Genomic DNA, 17420 nt, shown 5'->3' with positions numbered 1-17420 from the left:
ACTAAATTTAGAAAAAAATGATCTGCGCTGAAATTACGATTGCCATAATCTGTGTGTGTATGAATGGATTCATGCTCCTTTCATCATCATCATCATCATCTCCTTCTACGTATTCTTTCACAATTTCCGCACACAACTTTCTGCGTGAGAGCATGTTTACTAAACTATTCCTATATTATGTTACCGTTAAAAAAAAAATGTCAGATGTACCTCAAAATATGATTGGACTGCATATTTTGTTCACCATCTAAACAAGGTTTCAAAGTATAACATTTAGACCGTCCATTTTATATTTCCTATGCTTCTTCATGCACAACTTCGCGTATACTATGACGTAGCAACGTCATAGTTGTTATAATTGTATACAAACATTATGTTGTATTGGGGCGACGAATATACGAGAATTTCAGAAATTGTTTATTACGTTAGAGAACGTGACTTCAAAGTTGCAGAAATGTTGGATCGTAATATTGTTGTGTTTGAAATTTGCAAAGCGATAACCCATTGGGGGACATGGTTTATAATACCTGTACGTGCTGTACCTCTATAGTCTGACTCTGCCACTATTTTTGTGTCACAGGTTTTGATCAGTCAACTGTCATAATACACTTTTTAGGTTATTATTAAGCTGAATGTATCAACCAAGAAACAGGAATCAAAGGTCAAAAGATGTCAATATTGTAACTTAGCATTACCCCCCCCCCCCCCAAAAAAAGGGAAAAAAGGGGGAAAAAACAGTCATAAGACGTTTGGGAGACTACAGCTACAACCTGCTAACCGTTGCTCTTTACTGTTGCCGTGGCGATTAGCCACAGTTACCAAAAATATGAATTCTCTCCGTCGATGGGTATACGCGAGTGAGTTCTCGCTGTGGGTACATTTCCTCTTTCGTCTTTCGTCCGCGCTTTTCAAATTCTTCCTGATATTTTCGGTATAGTTCGATTCCGCATGTTCCACGTTTAGATGCGAATTGTCATGTGCAGAGTTTCATTATTTATTCCAAATCATTCACGTATGCTTCAAATTTATCTTTTTGATGGTTGCTAGATTTCGTAGAGATAGAAGATATAGCAGCATTTCAATAATATGTAACCTTCAACTATCATTCCATCCAGCCAATAATGATTTTATTGATCAGGTATATATAAAACAATTTGCTTTCAGGTTTAGTGAATACTTGTCGATAGTAATCGATGACGTCAGGATGGTGTTTACCAGAAAATCGCAGGAATGTCCAGTGCACGTCACAAGGAACCATTCTATAGACTCGAAAGGATAGGGCTAAGTAGTCCTACTATATACACAAAATGTGAAAAGTATGCTATCAGGATGCGAATCAGGATGTGATAAGATGTGCCAACGAATGCAATTACCAAGACATGGACGTTGCAGCATTTTTTTTTAAAAATTGATATCCAGGTGACCAAAACAAACAAACAAACATAACACCTAGCTTGGTATCTCGATGGAAATATCACGTTTCATTTCCAGATCAGCTATAAAACTCGTTAAGTTTACAACTTGTTTTTTTTTTGTGTGTGTGGGTGTGTGTGTGTGTGTGTGTGTGTGCGTGTGTGTGTGTGTGTGTGTGTGTGTGTGTGTGTGTGTGTGTTTTCGTCGTCCGCGTTACAAATGTATCATTTGCTCCCTTTCGGATATACTTGGTAGTAGCGGGTATACATTTATTTAACATTTAATGTGCCATCCGGGTATTTGCGTACAGTACAGTATTATGGCGAATGTACAGTCTATGTATTCACACATAATAGTGCCGTGTTATGCCATCAGCTCATAATGAATCGATCTTGCTCATACAGGTTTAGTGGTAGGGCCTAATAGTTTATTCACGATTATGTATGAATTCCACAACAGGGTTTGCTAGATCTGCTAGATTGTATTTTCGTGTTAATTCATCAATGTTTGTTTTTGCTGTACACCTAGCCATTGAAACCACGCATGTTTAAGGTGACTGTAATAAAAAGAATGAAATTAAACAACAGTGAAAGAAAATCCAAAATTTCTCACACACAAGGAACCAATATGGACTTCATTGGTTTTACTTGTATTCAGTGATTTTGTGTTATTTGCGCTTCCCCCGAAAAAGCATCATTTCCTTAGATTGGTCATTGTAACTCGAGAATGATGATGATGTACATTGTACGACGCATTTCTCTAATAAAATGCCATAAAAAGGAGAGCCAGCAAAGTTTTGTGTGCGAGTGAATTGTTCTTACAGACTCGATTGGAAGCTTTTGTGTGTACAAGACAGTTTTTGAATGCTATAGCAGGTCTTACAGGTACTCGATGGCACCACCATCGCTTATGTACTCTACATGACGTGTTTGAATGTGTCAGATACTCTATAGCTAGCAGTGTTCCGTAATAGCATCGTAAGGCCGTCTGCAGGTGGGACGATGACGTGATATTATGACGTTACGAGAATTCGATTCGCAGGTCCGGCGCTGCGTTTTTTCAAAGTGTGTGTGTGTGTGTGTGTGTGTACGTGTGTGTACGTGTGTGTTGGGGGAGGGGCAATTTAAATTTGTGGTGCCACTTCCGGGTTTAATCAGCTGACAAGCAATTAAAAAAAAAGTCTTCAGCGCAATTTTCTGATGTCACTTCCGGGGTTTATTGGCTGACAAGCCAAAAACAACAACAACAAAAACAAAACAAAACAAAACCCAAAACAAAACAAACAAAAACAAAAACAAAAAACCAACAGGTATTTACCAATAACAACACAAAAAAACCATAAAAGCTTGACAGCGGCTTCTGGTGTCATTTCCGGGTATGAAAAGTAGGGAGCCCAAGTGGTTAGATCCTATGTATTACCCCCCCCCCCCCCCAAAAAAAAAAAAAAAAAAAAAAAAATACAGCGGGACCCTCCGCAATGATTACTTTAAAAATAGCAAATCAATCATAATACAATTTCAGGGTATGAAAACATAACTTATTACCCACCTCTTACAGAAAACCCCATCTGATTTCTCTTCAGTGGTCAAAGAGAAATAGGGATCTTTGTAGAGTAGCCCTATGTCAGGAATCCTTTCCCTCCAAGTTCTGACCATTGTGTTCACACAGGCGATTCCAAGAGCATCCACAATACATGCTTAAGTTGGAAGAAACAGACCCATGACGTGCTTTACAAAAATCCACATTTCTCTGTGACCACTTATTTAAATGGAATAGTTTTCAGCAAAATATAGGTACACTGTTAGATGTTCTATTTTTAGACCCTGAAATAGCATTCAGACAGTTTAATCGTATCAAAAGTTATCAAAGCAGAAATCTGGCTGTATTTCTTTTCTTCTTTTTTTTTTTTTGGGGGGGGGGGGGGGGGGAGGGGGACATATACGGTCAACCTTACCGGAGAAGAAATAGCTTCGTCTTAGAAAGAAAATATGACTTATGAGGTATTATATTAAATCGATAGAATATAAAGAGACAAGGACTTAAAAAGACCTTCAACATAGGTGATTATTTGACTTATGCAAGGTTGACTGTAATTGAATCCCCCGATGAGACAGGCTGGTGCTTTCAGCTCATAAATAGCTGACCACTCTCAATGCTCACGATTACCTTAACCCTAACCAGGCCGGGCTTTTTTGCCTGTTCTGTGGCCGGGGGAGGGTTGATTCAACGCCCCCCCCCCGAGATCTCGGCTGTCCATTGCGCAATCGCCCTGAAAATTGGCACATACATTACCTGTCGCGAAATCTACCAAACTATAAAAGAAAAAATGAATTTTTCATTTTTTTTTTATAGTTTATATTAATTAATATGCGTGAAATCATAATTTTGTTATAATTCACAAAATAAAGCTAAAGGCATCCTAATTTTTGGTGACATTATTCCTTGTAGCATTCCTAACAATGTACTTGAAAAAAAAATTGGTATCGAAATTGATTTCTTATGTATTTTATTGTTTAATGAATTTCTTATGTATTTCGTCGTTTTTCCACCTTTTGTTTTTTCCGTTTTTTTCCACAAAATTTATTACAGAACCTATTGTAAGCATAATTATGCTAAAATTAATTGATTACAGCCATTGAAAGTGAACAAAATCATATCTTTTTGAATAAGGTGAGAAAACTCTATTTGCATAGACCTTGTATACAAAATCACGTTTTTGAGCCATTTTCAGTCGACAAGCATGTATAAAAGGTCGTGCAGCGTCGTAACGGTATGTCCGATTTTCGCGAAAATGGTGTTAAGAAGATGTGCGAGACTTGAAAGTAAAAAGTCAGCGAGCAGCGTGGTCAAAAAAATTCGCGTCGTGGAAAATGTTGGGGGGGGGGGGGGTTGATTCAACCCCTCGCCCGGCCCTTTTAGGGTCGATACAGGGTATAATCTCTCTGATATGCAACAATGAAGTATCCCCCCATGCAGGCCGGCCCCCATGTTGCTGTAGTTCCCTCCCTCCCTATTTATTTCACTCTCTACCCATCCATCTCTCTTTCTCCTTGCATGCATTGCTCTACCAACACGAATACACTGTAATATTCACTAATGTCGTATAGGAGCAGCTTGCCTTTAATCTAGTACATCTAAAATGTCACAATATAGAAGCAAAATAGTGTAAGTACAAGCATAATATACAGACTTCTTCAATATTTTCTCTAATAGACACACACAAACAGTATTTTATTGTAACAGCAAATTGTATATTGCAGTCAGCATACAATGTACTAATTAATAGTCATATATCAAGCAACATATCTGAAACAAAAAAGAAGGTAAGATTAGTGATCATTTCATCTGTTTTTTTTTTCTTCCAAGGCAAGGAAAAATAATTCATACAGAAAACAAAACAGAATACAATATGTGCCAAATAATACTGGAAATTACTGTTTAATTCCGAAGAATTTCCATAATCTGAATGATCATACACAGGTATCACTGCCATGGCATCTATTGGTTGTAATTATGTTACATTGCCATTGGTAGGATGAATGTCAATTCCATATTATATGGAGGCTTTTGATGCCCTACTTTGAACATTGCAAGTTTATCTACGATGTACATCATGGCTGTGGATTACTGTTCTATACCTTTTTGTGCCAGGGATATTTGACAGTGTGTACAATGCTATGGGGTTTTCTGTGCCAATCAGCTCTCAAAGCATACAAAGGGTTAATGTCCCTCATCATCAGTAAGACATGGGAAAAAAATGTGATCATCTTCTGATTGCCATAATAATGTTGTGTTTGTGAACCTTACTTTCTAATTCATCTCACTTAATACACAACTGACCCAAGGGTCCAGCGCCCTGACCTAAACAAGCACACTTCTCCTTCTTGGCACTCCACTTGAGGCAAGCTACATTACACATCTTGAAATCCTGGCATTGCTGTCAGCCCCTTGGGCGACATCCTCCTAATCTTTGGTATTTATGATTAAGATAGGTACAATCTATTGAACAATTTGGGATTGTGATCATATTGACATTCAGAGCAGGTCAGCTAAAACATAAGTCTTCCACAAACTTTTATAGACATGCATGGCAAACACCATGGGAAGCTGATAAGTCTCATGCATTGAGAGTATAATTCTCTGATTGATCTCCAAAAATTTCACACTGGAGAGGGGGAAAAATATTACTCAATATATTGAACATCAACACCTGATCAAGGCCTGTTCTTTTTTGCTTACAATCCCAGAAGGAATACAATGTACAATGTTCTTTAATTTAGCTCTGTCGCAATTCTTTGTCAAAGAAATTGAATCCTTATACAGACTGGAATAAATCTACATATGTGTATACAGAAAATGTACTCACTAAAACACTGCACTTGCCAGCAATATTTTATGACCAAAAAAAATAATTATTATAATAAAATTAACACTCCACTTCGCTTCCTCACGTCTCACTCATATCTCCTGTTTAATGGTGGCAGCCTTGTGAACCTGTATTCTGAAAATCACATCTTTTGATTGTGAGAAGCACTCATAAATTTTTTTGATCACTGCTCACAAAATCAGATTTAGGATAACCGTAGGTTAGGTTGTATACCACTTAAACTGAATGCATGGGTGTATTCTACAAGAGAGGTTTCTTGTTCTGAGTAAAACTCTAAAAACTCTGTAGAAGAAAATGGGCAAGATAAAGGAAACAAATACCAATACGCACAGTCATGTCAGTAACATAGAGTCATATGTGTCTAAATTCAAATGGCAGGAAGGAGTAAACAAATATGTGTAACATGTTATACAGCAATATCATTATGAATGCAGATTCAATATAGCTGACACAAACACAAATAAAATACAGTTTGAAACGCTTGGAAATCTTTTGCTGAACAAATTATAAAAATGTGATACTTGAAGATGTGATTCTAACATCTGGTTCCATTTGTGTGAGGTATGTAAGAACAGCTCTACCGACTTTGGCTACAATTTTAATGCATGCACATTGTTATGCATCTCATGTCTGAACTTTGGATTGCGCTCAACAATTATTGTATTACTGACTCAGATAGGTTTTTCTTTCCTTGCCGCACATTGTACTTACAGTCCATTGCATTTCTACCCAGGCAACTGGCATTGCTGAAATGAGTTTATGATATGTACCTCAAATACATGCATCCTGCGATGCTTTTCCAATGATTCAATTGCACAAAAGTAAAATCTTCATATCTTCCTAAAAACACCCAGTTCAAATAGTTATGCCCATCTTTTCTTCTACTAATATTATCTCTGACTACACACCAAGAAAGAACAACAATATATTTCATTGTGTCAGAATTCATGTACAGAAACAATATATTTTGAAGCAAACACTCACCAAAATACTTCTCTCTACTTTCCAGCTATTATAGAATACTCTTTTATTTCATACCGTTGCAGAATTAAACCAACAATTACTTGTTGACCGACAGACTATTATTGCTGAAAGGCAATACTGATTGATCAAAACTTAGGTTCATGAACACAATTGAGATCGGCTATAGCAAAAGATACTACTTTACTCCAAGAGGCTATCTACCTCCAAACAAAGAGGATGCTTGAAATAAATTGCACATTGTGAGCACCCAACAGCAACTTGGCGATCCCTTTTTTTTCTCTCTCTCTCTCTCTCTCGACAACACAAGCAGCCTCATTTAGATACATAATATGTGAATAGCAACTCAGGGTTAACACCCAGACAAAAGTATAAGTATTAGATTTTTCAACCTGAAATCAATTCACACCATACTGCATACTACATAATTATGTATATCAATGAGACCACCCCCAACCCCCCCCCCCCCCAAAAAAAAAAAAGAGAAAAAAAAATATATATATATTACCAACTCAATGAATGATTGAACACAAGATTTCATAAACATTTGAATGTAACTACAAGGCAATTCCAATTATAGTCACATGTAAGTTGTAGACAGTCATAATGCAAAGTTATTTAAAGTGCAGCATTTTGTGGGTTTTTGTGTCACTATAACTTTTTTTAGAAGATGATATAGAACTTATTTTCACTCATACTATAATAACCTCTCTTTCAAATTGGACTGATGACGGAGAAGTAATACATTGAATGCAAGGAGTCAAGTGGCCGATTTCAGGAAAAGAACCAAGCTAATCAAACCACCATGAACTTTTGCTATGAAAAATCATGGGAATGGCATGCCAGCTGAAACGCATATTTAAAATATTTTCATAGCAGAAATTATAATCCTCTGTATCCCTGAGGAATAAGTGTTTTTTTTTTTCACAGGTTTTGGGAAAGTATTATATTGATATATTCTTCTACAATGTGAAAACGAAAGCAACAAGGTGAAGGTGTCACTTGAACTATTGATAAAAACAAGAGCTCTGCAGACTTGATGGTCACTTGAGCTTCAACTCAATTTCAAATCTGATGCCAGTACTTGGCTCAATTAGAGAGCTATAAAAAAGTATAAAGAGAAATAGATAAGAAAACTGCTGTACAGTCAGCAAATGTTTATGAATTTACTAAAAAGATACAAACATGATGATACATGTTGCAATATATCTTTAAGTCAAGCCAATCAAATATAAACTGTATCAGTATGGAAATACAACAGAGCAAATTTAAGAGAAAGTTCAAATATCTTAGACCTAATCATAAATACAATACGACCAATTCGCTAAACCTCAACAATCAAAATGAGTTTATATCATTGAAACAGTACAGAAACTAAGAAATTACTGTAATATCTATAAAATATCCATTGAATTCTAACTTGAGTGCTAGATATTTGGGTTTTTTCCCCTTTTTAGATATATATTCCTATCATCCTCTAAAATGTTTATGTATGACTTATACAGTAACTTGAATATGAACTCTACAAAAGATCAAAACCTTTTGACTTTCAAATCATAAATCAAAATATGCCAACAACCTCTCACATTTTGGTAAATTCACCATTTGTTTTTAAATTTGTTTGCACAAATGAAGTAAATTACCAGTATTTCAAGGACAGGAATGCAGTCCATCATAAACACATTTTGTCATGGAAACTACAACCCACTCGAGACCACATCACACAAATTAAATAAACAAATATTACACTTGAAATATGTATACTTTCATTCACGTTATCTTAAGTACGCACTTTTGAATATATGTAAGACTATGTTTATAGTGTTTATATTCTTTACCATAATTACAGTTACAATCACACTTTGGCATAAAATTTTTGTTTGCCATTTCTACAGAAATGCTGGAATGCTATGACAAGGAATGGATCACTATCCAATGAGGAAAGGGGAGCAAACTGGAAATAATGGATGCAAGTCTAAGGCAATTCTTTTGCAGAGCAAAGAAGCAGGCATCTTATTGCTTCTTTTCTCCTTCTGGGTTCAATACTTAAATCATTAAGTGCAGCACATTAATGGTTATTGGTCCACTCCAAAAAAAAAATCCTGTAATGAAATGCTATTATATCCCATCATTTTCTGGGCACTTGCATCTTTGTTATTACCCCAATATACAGTTTTGAATTTCATCTCAGCTAGCTTCATGATGGTCATATTTTTAATAATGCATGTCACATTTAAACAGTTTATTTTAGACAAAAAACACATGCATTTTGAATGCATGGTGACAGGTGCTAAAAGAGCCAAAGTCAAAATGTATTTGTCAGGGCCGTATTCTATAAACAGACACCATAATAAAATACACAGTGTCCACCTGTATATTCATGCAAATGTCGTTTAAAAGAGTTCTACTTGTAGACATGTGCAATTCCAGACTACACAAAGATAAAAAAAAGGCAGACATAATCAAGAAATAAACATAAACAAGATATCAAATCACTGATTAATGAGCAGTTCCCAAAAAAATTATCAAGAAAAACAGGAAACTCCCACTGAAACAAGGGCTGGCAATGCTGAAAATTCAGATTCTTTCCTCCAAGTTCAGAATGTTTTGGAGGTCTGACTTCTACTTTTTATGGCTTGGCTGACTCTTGATACATCCAGTGAAGATTGGTATCATATCACTATTACGCATGTACATATGTATGTATGCATTTGTGCGTGTGTGTATGTTGGTATGTCTATTTGTACATAAGTATGTATGTGTATCATCTATTCACATATGAATATCATGTACTGATAAAAATTCCAGAATATAGCAAACTGAAATGAGAGAAATTTGAATATGCATTATGCGTATGTACATGTTTATTATGTATACATACATGTGTGCATGTGTTGTGTCTTTATCACACTATGTATTTTTAGGTGATGTACCCTGTGAGGTGAAATCTTTTACAGCTTTTCTGTCATTTTTTCCTCTATACCAGGGTGCTACGTAATTTTTTTTTTCCTACCACTTTTTTCCCTAACAGTCGGGCAAGCAGATTTTAGAATTGTTGCAGAACATTTGCCAGAACATGAATTTTACTCAACCGAAAATGAAAGCATACAAACTTAAGAAAATGACAGAAAAAATAACTTGTTAGTCAAGGGCTTGATAAAAAACTATCATCTAAATAAACAGCACACATTGAGTCATACGCTTAAAAACATTAGGGTAACAAACTCAGATTGATCAAGCGTTGGTGTTGTACTGCATTGGGACTTCTTCACGCAAGTATTGGAAAGTTGCTGAAATGAAATTAAAGCATGTTGCATCACTACACAGGTTTCATTTTGGGGCTTCAGCATGGTTGCCTTTGTGAGTTTGAAGGCGGAAAGTGAAAAAAGGTGGCTTCAAAACTGTTTTGCTTTGGGCGAGCATTTTTTTCCTCATTGTTCCAAAACACTTGCCCGACTCTGATTTTCACTTTCCCCAAGCAATAGGGTAAGCGCTTATGTAGCACCTTGTCTATACAAGGAACCAGTATATCTCCTCAATATGAGAAAGTAATGAACAGACATAAAGCTAGTCCTGAGATATGTCTCCTACAATGATCCCAAATGGGAATAACACACAACAGTGCAGAGACACTATACATCTCTATCTCATGTAACACAAAGTTACTTCAACTGTAATTTCATCTAAAAAAAAAAAAAAAAAAAAAAATTATAAAAAGAGAAATTACTCGCACAGCACATATAATAATTCTTCCCCCCTTATAATCTAGAAAATTCCAGGAAACATTCAGCAAAAGAAAATAATTGCATTTCCCTCATTCTACACGACATGAAAGATGATATCATCAGCTAATATCATGTCAAGTAAGGTTTGGCCAAAAAACTACCAGATAATCAGACTTTCAACTCTGATCTATCTGACCACATACTTTGTGAACACAAAAAGTGCAATCCTTTTTAATAGTCTCATGCACATAAAATCTGCCTTGCTTCATTAAAAGAAACCTTGTCTCCAATAGATGCTTGCAGTCTCATGCAAACTTTGCTGATCCACATCACAAGAAAATAAATATATATCATCTCACATTCAAATTTTCCTCTGTGTTATCTTTTACTAAATTTGCAATCATCCTATTCTCTTTCCTTCCTCTCTAGCGATTCTGTGAGAGGCATAACATGTAATGTGTCTTTGGTTCTTTTCTTGAGCAAAGCTATGTTCTCAAAACTTTCTGGCAAGAAAAAAACCACAAAAAAGTCACACATTTTAAAATAAGATTAGGAGCAAAGGAGTAGGCCTGCTCACTTTGCTGTCACTGCTATTCATTCATCTTTATCATTTCTCTTCAGAATGAACATAGAGTCTTTAAAGTCGAAATGAATGTATTGGGTGTTTAGACATTGCAAAAGAAAAGAGAGAAGACTTTCATACATGGAAAACAGTCATTATGCCTTTGTCATTCTCATCTTTGTTCTTCATGTCTTTGTGCACACAGTCTAGTCACTGATCGTGTCATCAATGAGGTATATTTCATTTTCCACCAGTTAAATGATAGCTGGAGGATATAAAGACTTTTTCTTTTCATCTTTTTAAATGTAGTCTTTATCCTTGTTTTTCCCCTTCTCTAACTATGTATACAATGCAGTAAATCACTGTTAAAACTCTCACTCTCTGATAATACTACACTGACCCTAATCCTGGCATCTCAAGGATAGTTTTAGTACCAGGCAAAACAAGCTTTCATACTTCAAATTCTTTGTGAGGTGCCCTTAAAGGCCAATAATTAGTGTAGTATGAGCTTAGAGAACTGTAGTTACTGGTTGTTGTAAGTTTGTGCTCAGCTATGTAAACAGGGTATATCGATATACTGTTATATTTTGTTGTTCTATATTTTGCCTTTGGTTGTTTTTCTTTCCTCAGTCATTGGTCTACATTACCAAAGTGTTATAGTTTAAAAAATCATAAATCATGAAGTCGTAAATTCTGAATCAGTTTTTGAAATGAATCGCTGTCATAAATCAAGCACACTCATATTGTCGTAAAGATACAAAACTATTCTTTATGATCACATGAATTCTGATTAGCATTTCATAAACATTAATCAACATCAATCTTTTCTTCACCTTTCATCATTTTTTTACCGATCAGCAAAAATTAGAATCTTTTAGAATGAGATTTGTAAGTGATGCTAATTCCTACTGCTCTGTTTATAGCTCCCAAAATCTAGTACCAGCTAAGGAACACTATCACAGATCTCTCAATCAGCTATATTCCTCACCAATGAAAATCATTCCTCTCGGTATTGCTTCGTTATTCCTCGGCTTTGGAAAGTTGGTGAAGATGTGCAGTCAGCAAAATGTTACCAGCAAATGTATCAAACTTTACAAATGTAAACTCCATCCATTGATATGCCTTCACTGTGAAAAGAATATACCATATGAAACATAAATTCCTACTTTGTAGAGAGGATATATATCCCAAAAAGTGAGGTGTTTTAATTACTACATGGTGAATAGCAAAGGATGCCAACAATGTACAAGGTTGTTAGAATCCACTCCTTGTTGCTTTTTCAAATGTAGACCATAAGAACCCCTGTCAGCCTAAAACTCTCCACCACTACTAAACAATGAGAATCTTGTTCAATGCACCCTGCTTGGAATCCTCTAGGGTCATCAAATGTTCGGCGACCCAGTAATTATATCATAATATACAACAGTGTTCCCTTGTTCAATATAACATCATGTCATACCCAGTATTGTGCAGACAGCCAGCTACACCTGCCCTGTTGACAGTTCAGCCTTTGAAGTCTTCCTCTTCCCAATCTTCCCTCCTTCACTTGTCCTTCTTGACGACCTCACCGTTCCAGCTTTCTGAGTCGGTGTGAATCAGCGACTTCACGATGTACGTGTAGACCTTTACATGGAGCGGAAAGAGGGCGTGCTGGTGGAAGAAGGCGCAGACGCGGTAGAAGGGGCCGTGGAACGGGTCACTGACTGCCGGGCACACCATGTTGTTCAGGTTAGTCTGTGTCAACTGTTACAGAGTGTGCAAACGAAGGAAGACATAAAAGAACTCTATGAATCTTCTGGACTCGATAGCATATTTCAAAGACTGCTGAGCTTCCGATCCAGCATGCATTTTGCAGCTGTTTGCTTAAAACTTTGTGTTGGCATTTTATTGAGTACACTTTATATAGTAAGTAGGAGCATTATCTGATGGCTTTGACAGTGAATTGTATATTTGGCTATTATATTTCCCTCTCTATGTATTTTTTAAAACTTGACTATGACAACTGCTTACAAACATTCTCTGGCATCCTCTGGAAGAAGACAAACTGTGATAAAAGCTACCAATAACATTGATGAATCGCAATTTTCAGTGTGGTGAGGTATGATCACATTTCTCAGAGGCAACATTGAGATGAAAAATGACTTTCTCTCTGGTTTCCACAGAGAATAACTTTATTGCTACTTTACATTCTCCCTTCAGTGCCGATTGTGCATTAGCATAACATGGCCTGTATCAAGCACATTTCTGCTATGAAATATAATATAAAAATGATACTCTGAAAAAAAAAATGCTACAACTGGCACTTTTGCACACGGTTGGCATGTTTTGCTTTTATTCTTGTGGTGTATATCTTATTTACATGATTCCATAACCACTGTAAATTACCAGTTTGAAATTTCAGTTACACTTTGATTTAATGTATGACTTGCTCACTTGTGTTTCTTTTTGACATGTATGTTTTCCATCAAGTCCTCAAATGGGGGCCAGCACTGAATTGAGAGGTCAGCCGTAAAATCATAAGGTCATTACCTGGACTGCCTCTTCCACTTGGAAACAAGTGTAAGCAGAGATAAGTACTCAACACAGAGAACACGTGTGATGTCATTTTCAGAGTAAAACATACTCCATTGTTGATAAGGACAATGATAAAATAGAATGCACAAACTGCCTCAAATCGAGCTCCAAGACCGAAGGTCAGATTGAAGCAAGCAATTACAATCATAGTTATTGATCCTCAACACTAGTGTTATCTCCAAACCACAGCATAGTAGTGCAGGAATTGCACAATGAAAATAAAAGTGACTGCCCTTGGTTCAAGTCAAATGTCCGAAGCTGCAGCCATGAATGCTTTGTCTTGCAAATGATATCACCAACACCGCAACTGCATCAAAATTATGAGGTAAACCTGCTAACACCAACCGCTTTCAAGTTCAGGATCAGTACTGGTGCTAATATTGAGATTGCACTAACACCAGCACTAGCACCAAACTAGAAACACCCAATGTATGAAGGGATGTGAGGGTGTTTCCAATCTTGGGATTACGAATAGGAAGTGACCCCATGGAATGATAGGAGTAACAGCTGGATGGTCACATGTCGTTGTAAGTGTTGTAACAGTGGAGATTGAAATTAGAAACACACCTTCCACATTATTGCCACTGACCTTTGATATAAAATCTACCCAAAGGGTTGAATGCAAACACTTCTACACAACATGCTGGAGTCTACTGGTTAATTATTGCAGTCCATAATGACAATGGCATCATGGCTGCTTCCAAGACAGGAAACCATTATGCCATCTAGAGTAAATATGGAGGTAATGTGGGCATTTAATGATGTTTCAGTTCAAGCAAACCTCAGCCACTTGATACGGGTATAGTATAATGGTCCTAGAAATTGGTTTGATGGGTGACAGCAACTATCAGCAATGTTAGGAAGCTTGCTTGGGTCTCCTCAAAAATAAAATTTGCCAGGTTTGTGTGTGTGTGTGTGTGTGTGTGTGTGCACTTAATGCTCTCATACAACGAAAGGAAAAGTATGATTAATGTATCTGGATGTGAAAAGGTAAGCTATTGATTAAGATGCCTCGACATGTTATAGCCAAGAGCACTGGCACATTTAATACAGTAGTTATGGGGTGGGGGGGGGGGGGGGGGGGCACACTCACGACTCCAATGATCTGTAGGACGACGACGTGGTAGAGGAAGAGAAAGCCTAGGGTGAAAGTGCACCAGGAGAAGTCCCACATTCCCTCCGTCTTGTACACACCTGTAATTAGGATTGAGAAGGATAATATGCCATCTGTGAATGGATTTATTTATAAAACAATCCATCTTTGAATGCAAAGAGGTCCATCATTACCTGGTGCTATCAATCACGCACTTGACATCTGGAATTGATGTTTTCCCAATATCAGGGCTGCCAACATTTGCACATGAAACTCGAGGAGGTTCCAAAGGGCACTCTGGCAGATACATACTGTCTTTCACGCCCCTCAGTAGATAAACTATTAGATTTCAAAACCAGGGAGGTTTTATATCCTTATGTTAAAGGAATGTTCAAAGAGAGTTTAAAATTTCTAGAGAACCTCCAGGAGAATCGAGGATATTTGGCAGTTCTGTCTGATCATGCACTGATGGACACATGATTTTATTTATTTCTTTAACTTTAATATTCATCTATTCATTCCTTAATTCAAGATGATAGTCTGCTTGGTATGTTTTCAAGTGAAATCTTGAAATATACAATGGAGCCGTGCTTCATTGTTGCATTTGCTCACATACAGAAATTAGTACACTGATTTCCATTGCTACAGCAATGACTAAACTATTCAAACCTGGGGTTGTTGCCTCTAAACAGAATAAATTACTATAATGAGATAGATTGGACAGGGCATTTGTTCAATATATCTGTTACTTAATAAGAATACATTTTGCGTTAAATAAAAAACAACTTTACTTTTGTGATGACATATCTTTTCCAGTATTCCAGTATGTACACTGTATTGCAAAATGCCACATAATAGCAATGGTTATTTTCATGAAATTGCAAGACCACTGATATCCACAAAATTACTAACATGTAAAATGTTGCCTCTGGCAGCACAAATGAAACGTATAATCTCCAAGATTGCATTTTGTAAACTTTGCTTCCTCAAAGGGAGAAACATGCATTTCTTATTCCATCACTGTACACCCCTTTATATCGCAAAATGAACCACTTGCGATACTAGATACTATCTCACCAAGTCCAAATATAATGTATGCCAACTACAAATTATGCCTACAACCATTGTATAAAATATGGCATGCACAGCATTATTTATGATAAAGGAGACAGAAAATTTAAAACATTTCTACATGCTTTTTGAGAGGGAAATGAGAGGAATTACAAGACATGTTTGTTATGCAAGTACAAATACCTTTGAAAAGAAATCAGACAGCATTTAGTGAAGCTGTGGATTAAGATTTCAAAGGATTTTTTTTTCAAAGAAATGTAAGGAAATACAAAACATAATGCAATGTAAGTTGATATTTTATGTCACCAGTGCAAATTCCAATGAAAAGAAATCATACAGCATTTAGGGATGCACTATGGATTAAGATTTCAAGCAATTGCAAGCTCTACTGACCTCCAAGGCTCATGAGGTATGGCGGAATGACAATGTAAATGAGAAGGTGTTGAATCCAATATAATTCTGGCTCGAATGGTAGCTGTTGGAGAGAAAAAGACAGGGAAACTTTGTCAGAACTTGAACCCCCTTTGATTTATAAATCATTTCTGGCACTAACACTGTTCACTCACATTTTTCCAACTCGCCAGGACTGATATTTGGGCAAGAGCCCCATACTTTGGACAGACAAATGCCTACGATAGTCATATTACTTGCCCAAGTGTGAGTTTTGTACCATAAAGGTATAAATTTTCAAGGTACATTAATATTTGTGTATTTTGCGCCACAATACTTACTTCTGGCTAGTGCAAATTCTCAAACCCTCAAAAATATCTTCAAAATTTTCTCTGCACATTTTGAATGAAATGACAATTTGGTAGTTTAATGCGAATTCAAGAACCCACAAATAAGTTTTTGAGCCACTCAGTGGGAAAAATTAATCACGCAAAAATATTGTTGTTTACAGTAGTTGTCCCAGACAAGCAGACTTTGTGAGTTTGTAGCATACTGCAACATCTGCAATCTGAAAATCTTGTGGTAGCAACAATATTGTCATCATCATCATCATCATGATTAATACCTCCACCAAGGAAGGAAGTTATGTTTTCATCAGTGTTGGTTTGTTTGTTTGTTTGTTTGTTTGTTTGTTTGTCTGTGCACAAAATAACTGAAAAGTTGAGAACAGATTCGGATAAAACTTACAGGAAAGGTTGAAAATAACACATGGAACAGATGTTTATTTTTTTTTTTTTCAGAGATCCTATAATTTGTACGGATTTTATGAAGGATTTTCATTAATTGTCAGGTAGGGTCAATGAACTTGGGAGTTCAAGCTGTGCATTTTTTGAGGTTTGCATACACGTACTAAAGTGCGAGCTCTAGTTTCTGCTAAGGTGAGGCAAGCCGCACAGCTGGAAGACGATGACATAACAAAAGGCTTCTGCATTGGGAAATCGGGCAATTTTCAGCATGGATACCAGTCGTATGGGTGGAAAACACTGATCTCTATGGAAGAACAAGATCAGTGGTGGAAATGAGCTGCTTGGCAGAGGTCTGCGCTCTCAGAGTGCTTCTCTAGTGATCACTATTACTGTTCTTATTGCAATATAACATAGTCGTACAGGCATGTAATTGCATGGCAGCTCCTGGGTAGAAAACTATCAACTGTGTCAGCATGTG

At 36.5% G+C, this 17420-nt stretch overlaps 1 protein-coding gene across 1 annotated transcript in view; it reads right to left on the bottom strand.

The window, feature by feature from the left end:
• Window positions 1-9480: 9480 nt before the first annotated feature.
• LOC139707955 (transmembrane protein 164-like) overlaps window positions 9481-17420 on the bottom strand; it is a 36129-nt gene continuing 28189 nt past the window's right edge. Inside the window, exons 4-6 of the mRNA XM_071619945.1 lie at window positions 16200-16281; window positions 14736-14836; window positions 9481-12811 (exon numbers count right to left, since the gene is read on the bottom strand). Of these exons, the coding sequence (XP_071476046.1) occupies window positions 12611-12811; window positions 14736-14836; window positions 16200-16281 (384 nt within the window). The 3' untranslated portion in view covers window positions 9481-12610. The remainder of the gene's footprint in view (window positions 12812-14735; window positions 14837-16199; window positions 16282-17420) is intronic.

This window comes from Diadema antillarum, unplaced genomic scaffold (genome assembly GCF_040938485.1).
Source record: "Diadema antillarum isolate AM-2024a unplaced genomic scaffold, OU_Dant_1.0 seq00001289_RagTag, whole genome shotgun sequence".
Lineage (NCBI taxonomy): Eukaryota > Metazoa > Echinodermata > Echinoidea > Diadematoida > Diadematidae > Diadema > Diadema antillarum.
The sequence above is the reverse complement of the archived record's forward strand: the minus strand, read 5'-3'. Positions and strand labels throughout refer to the sequence as shown.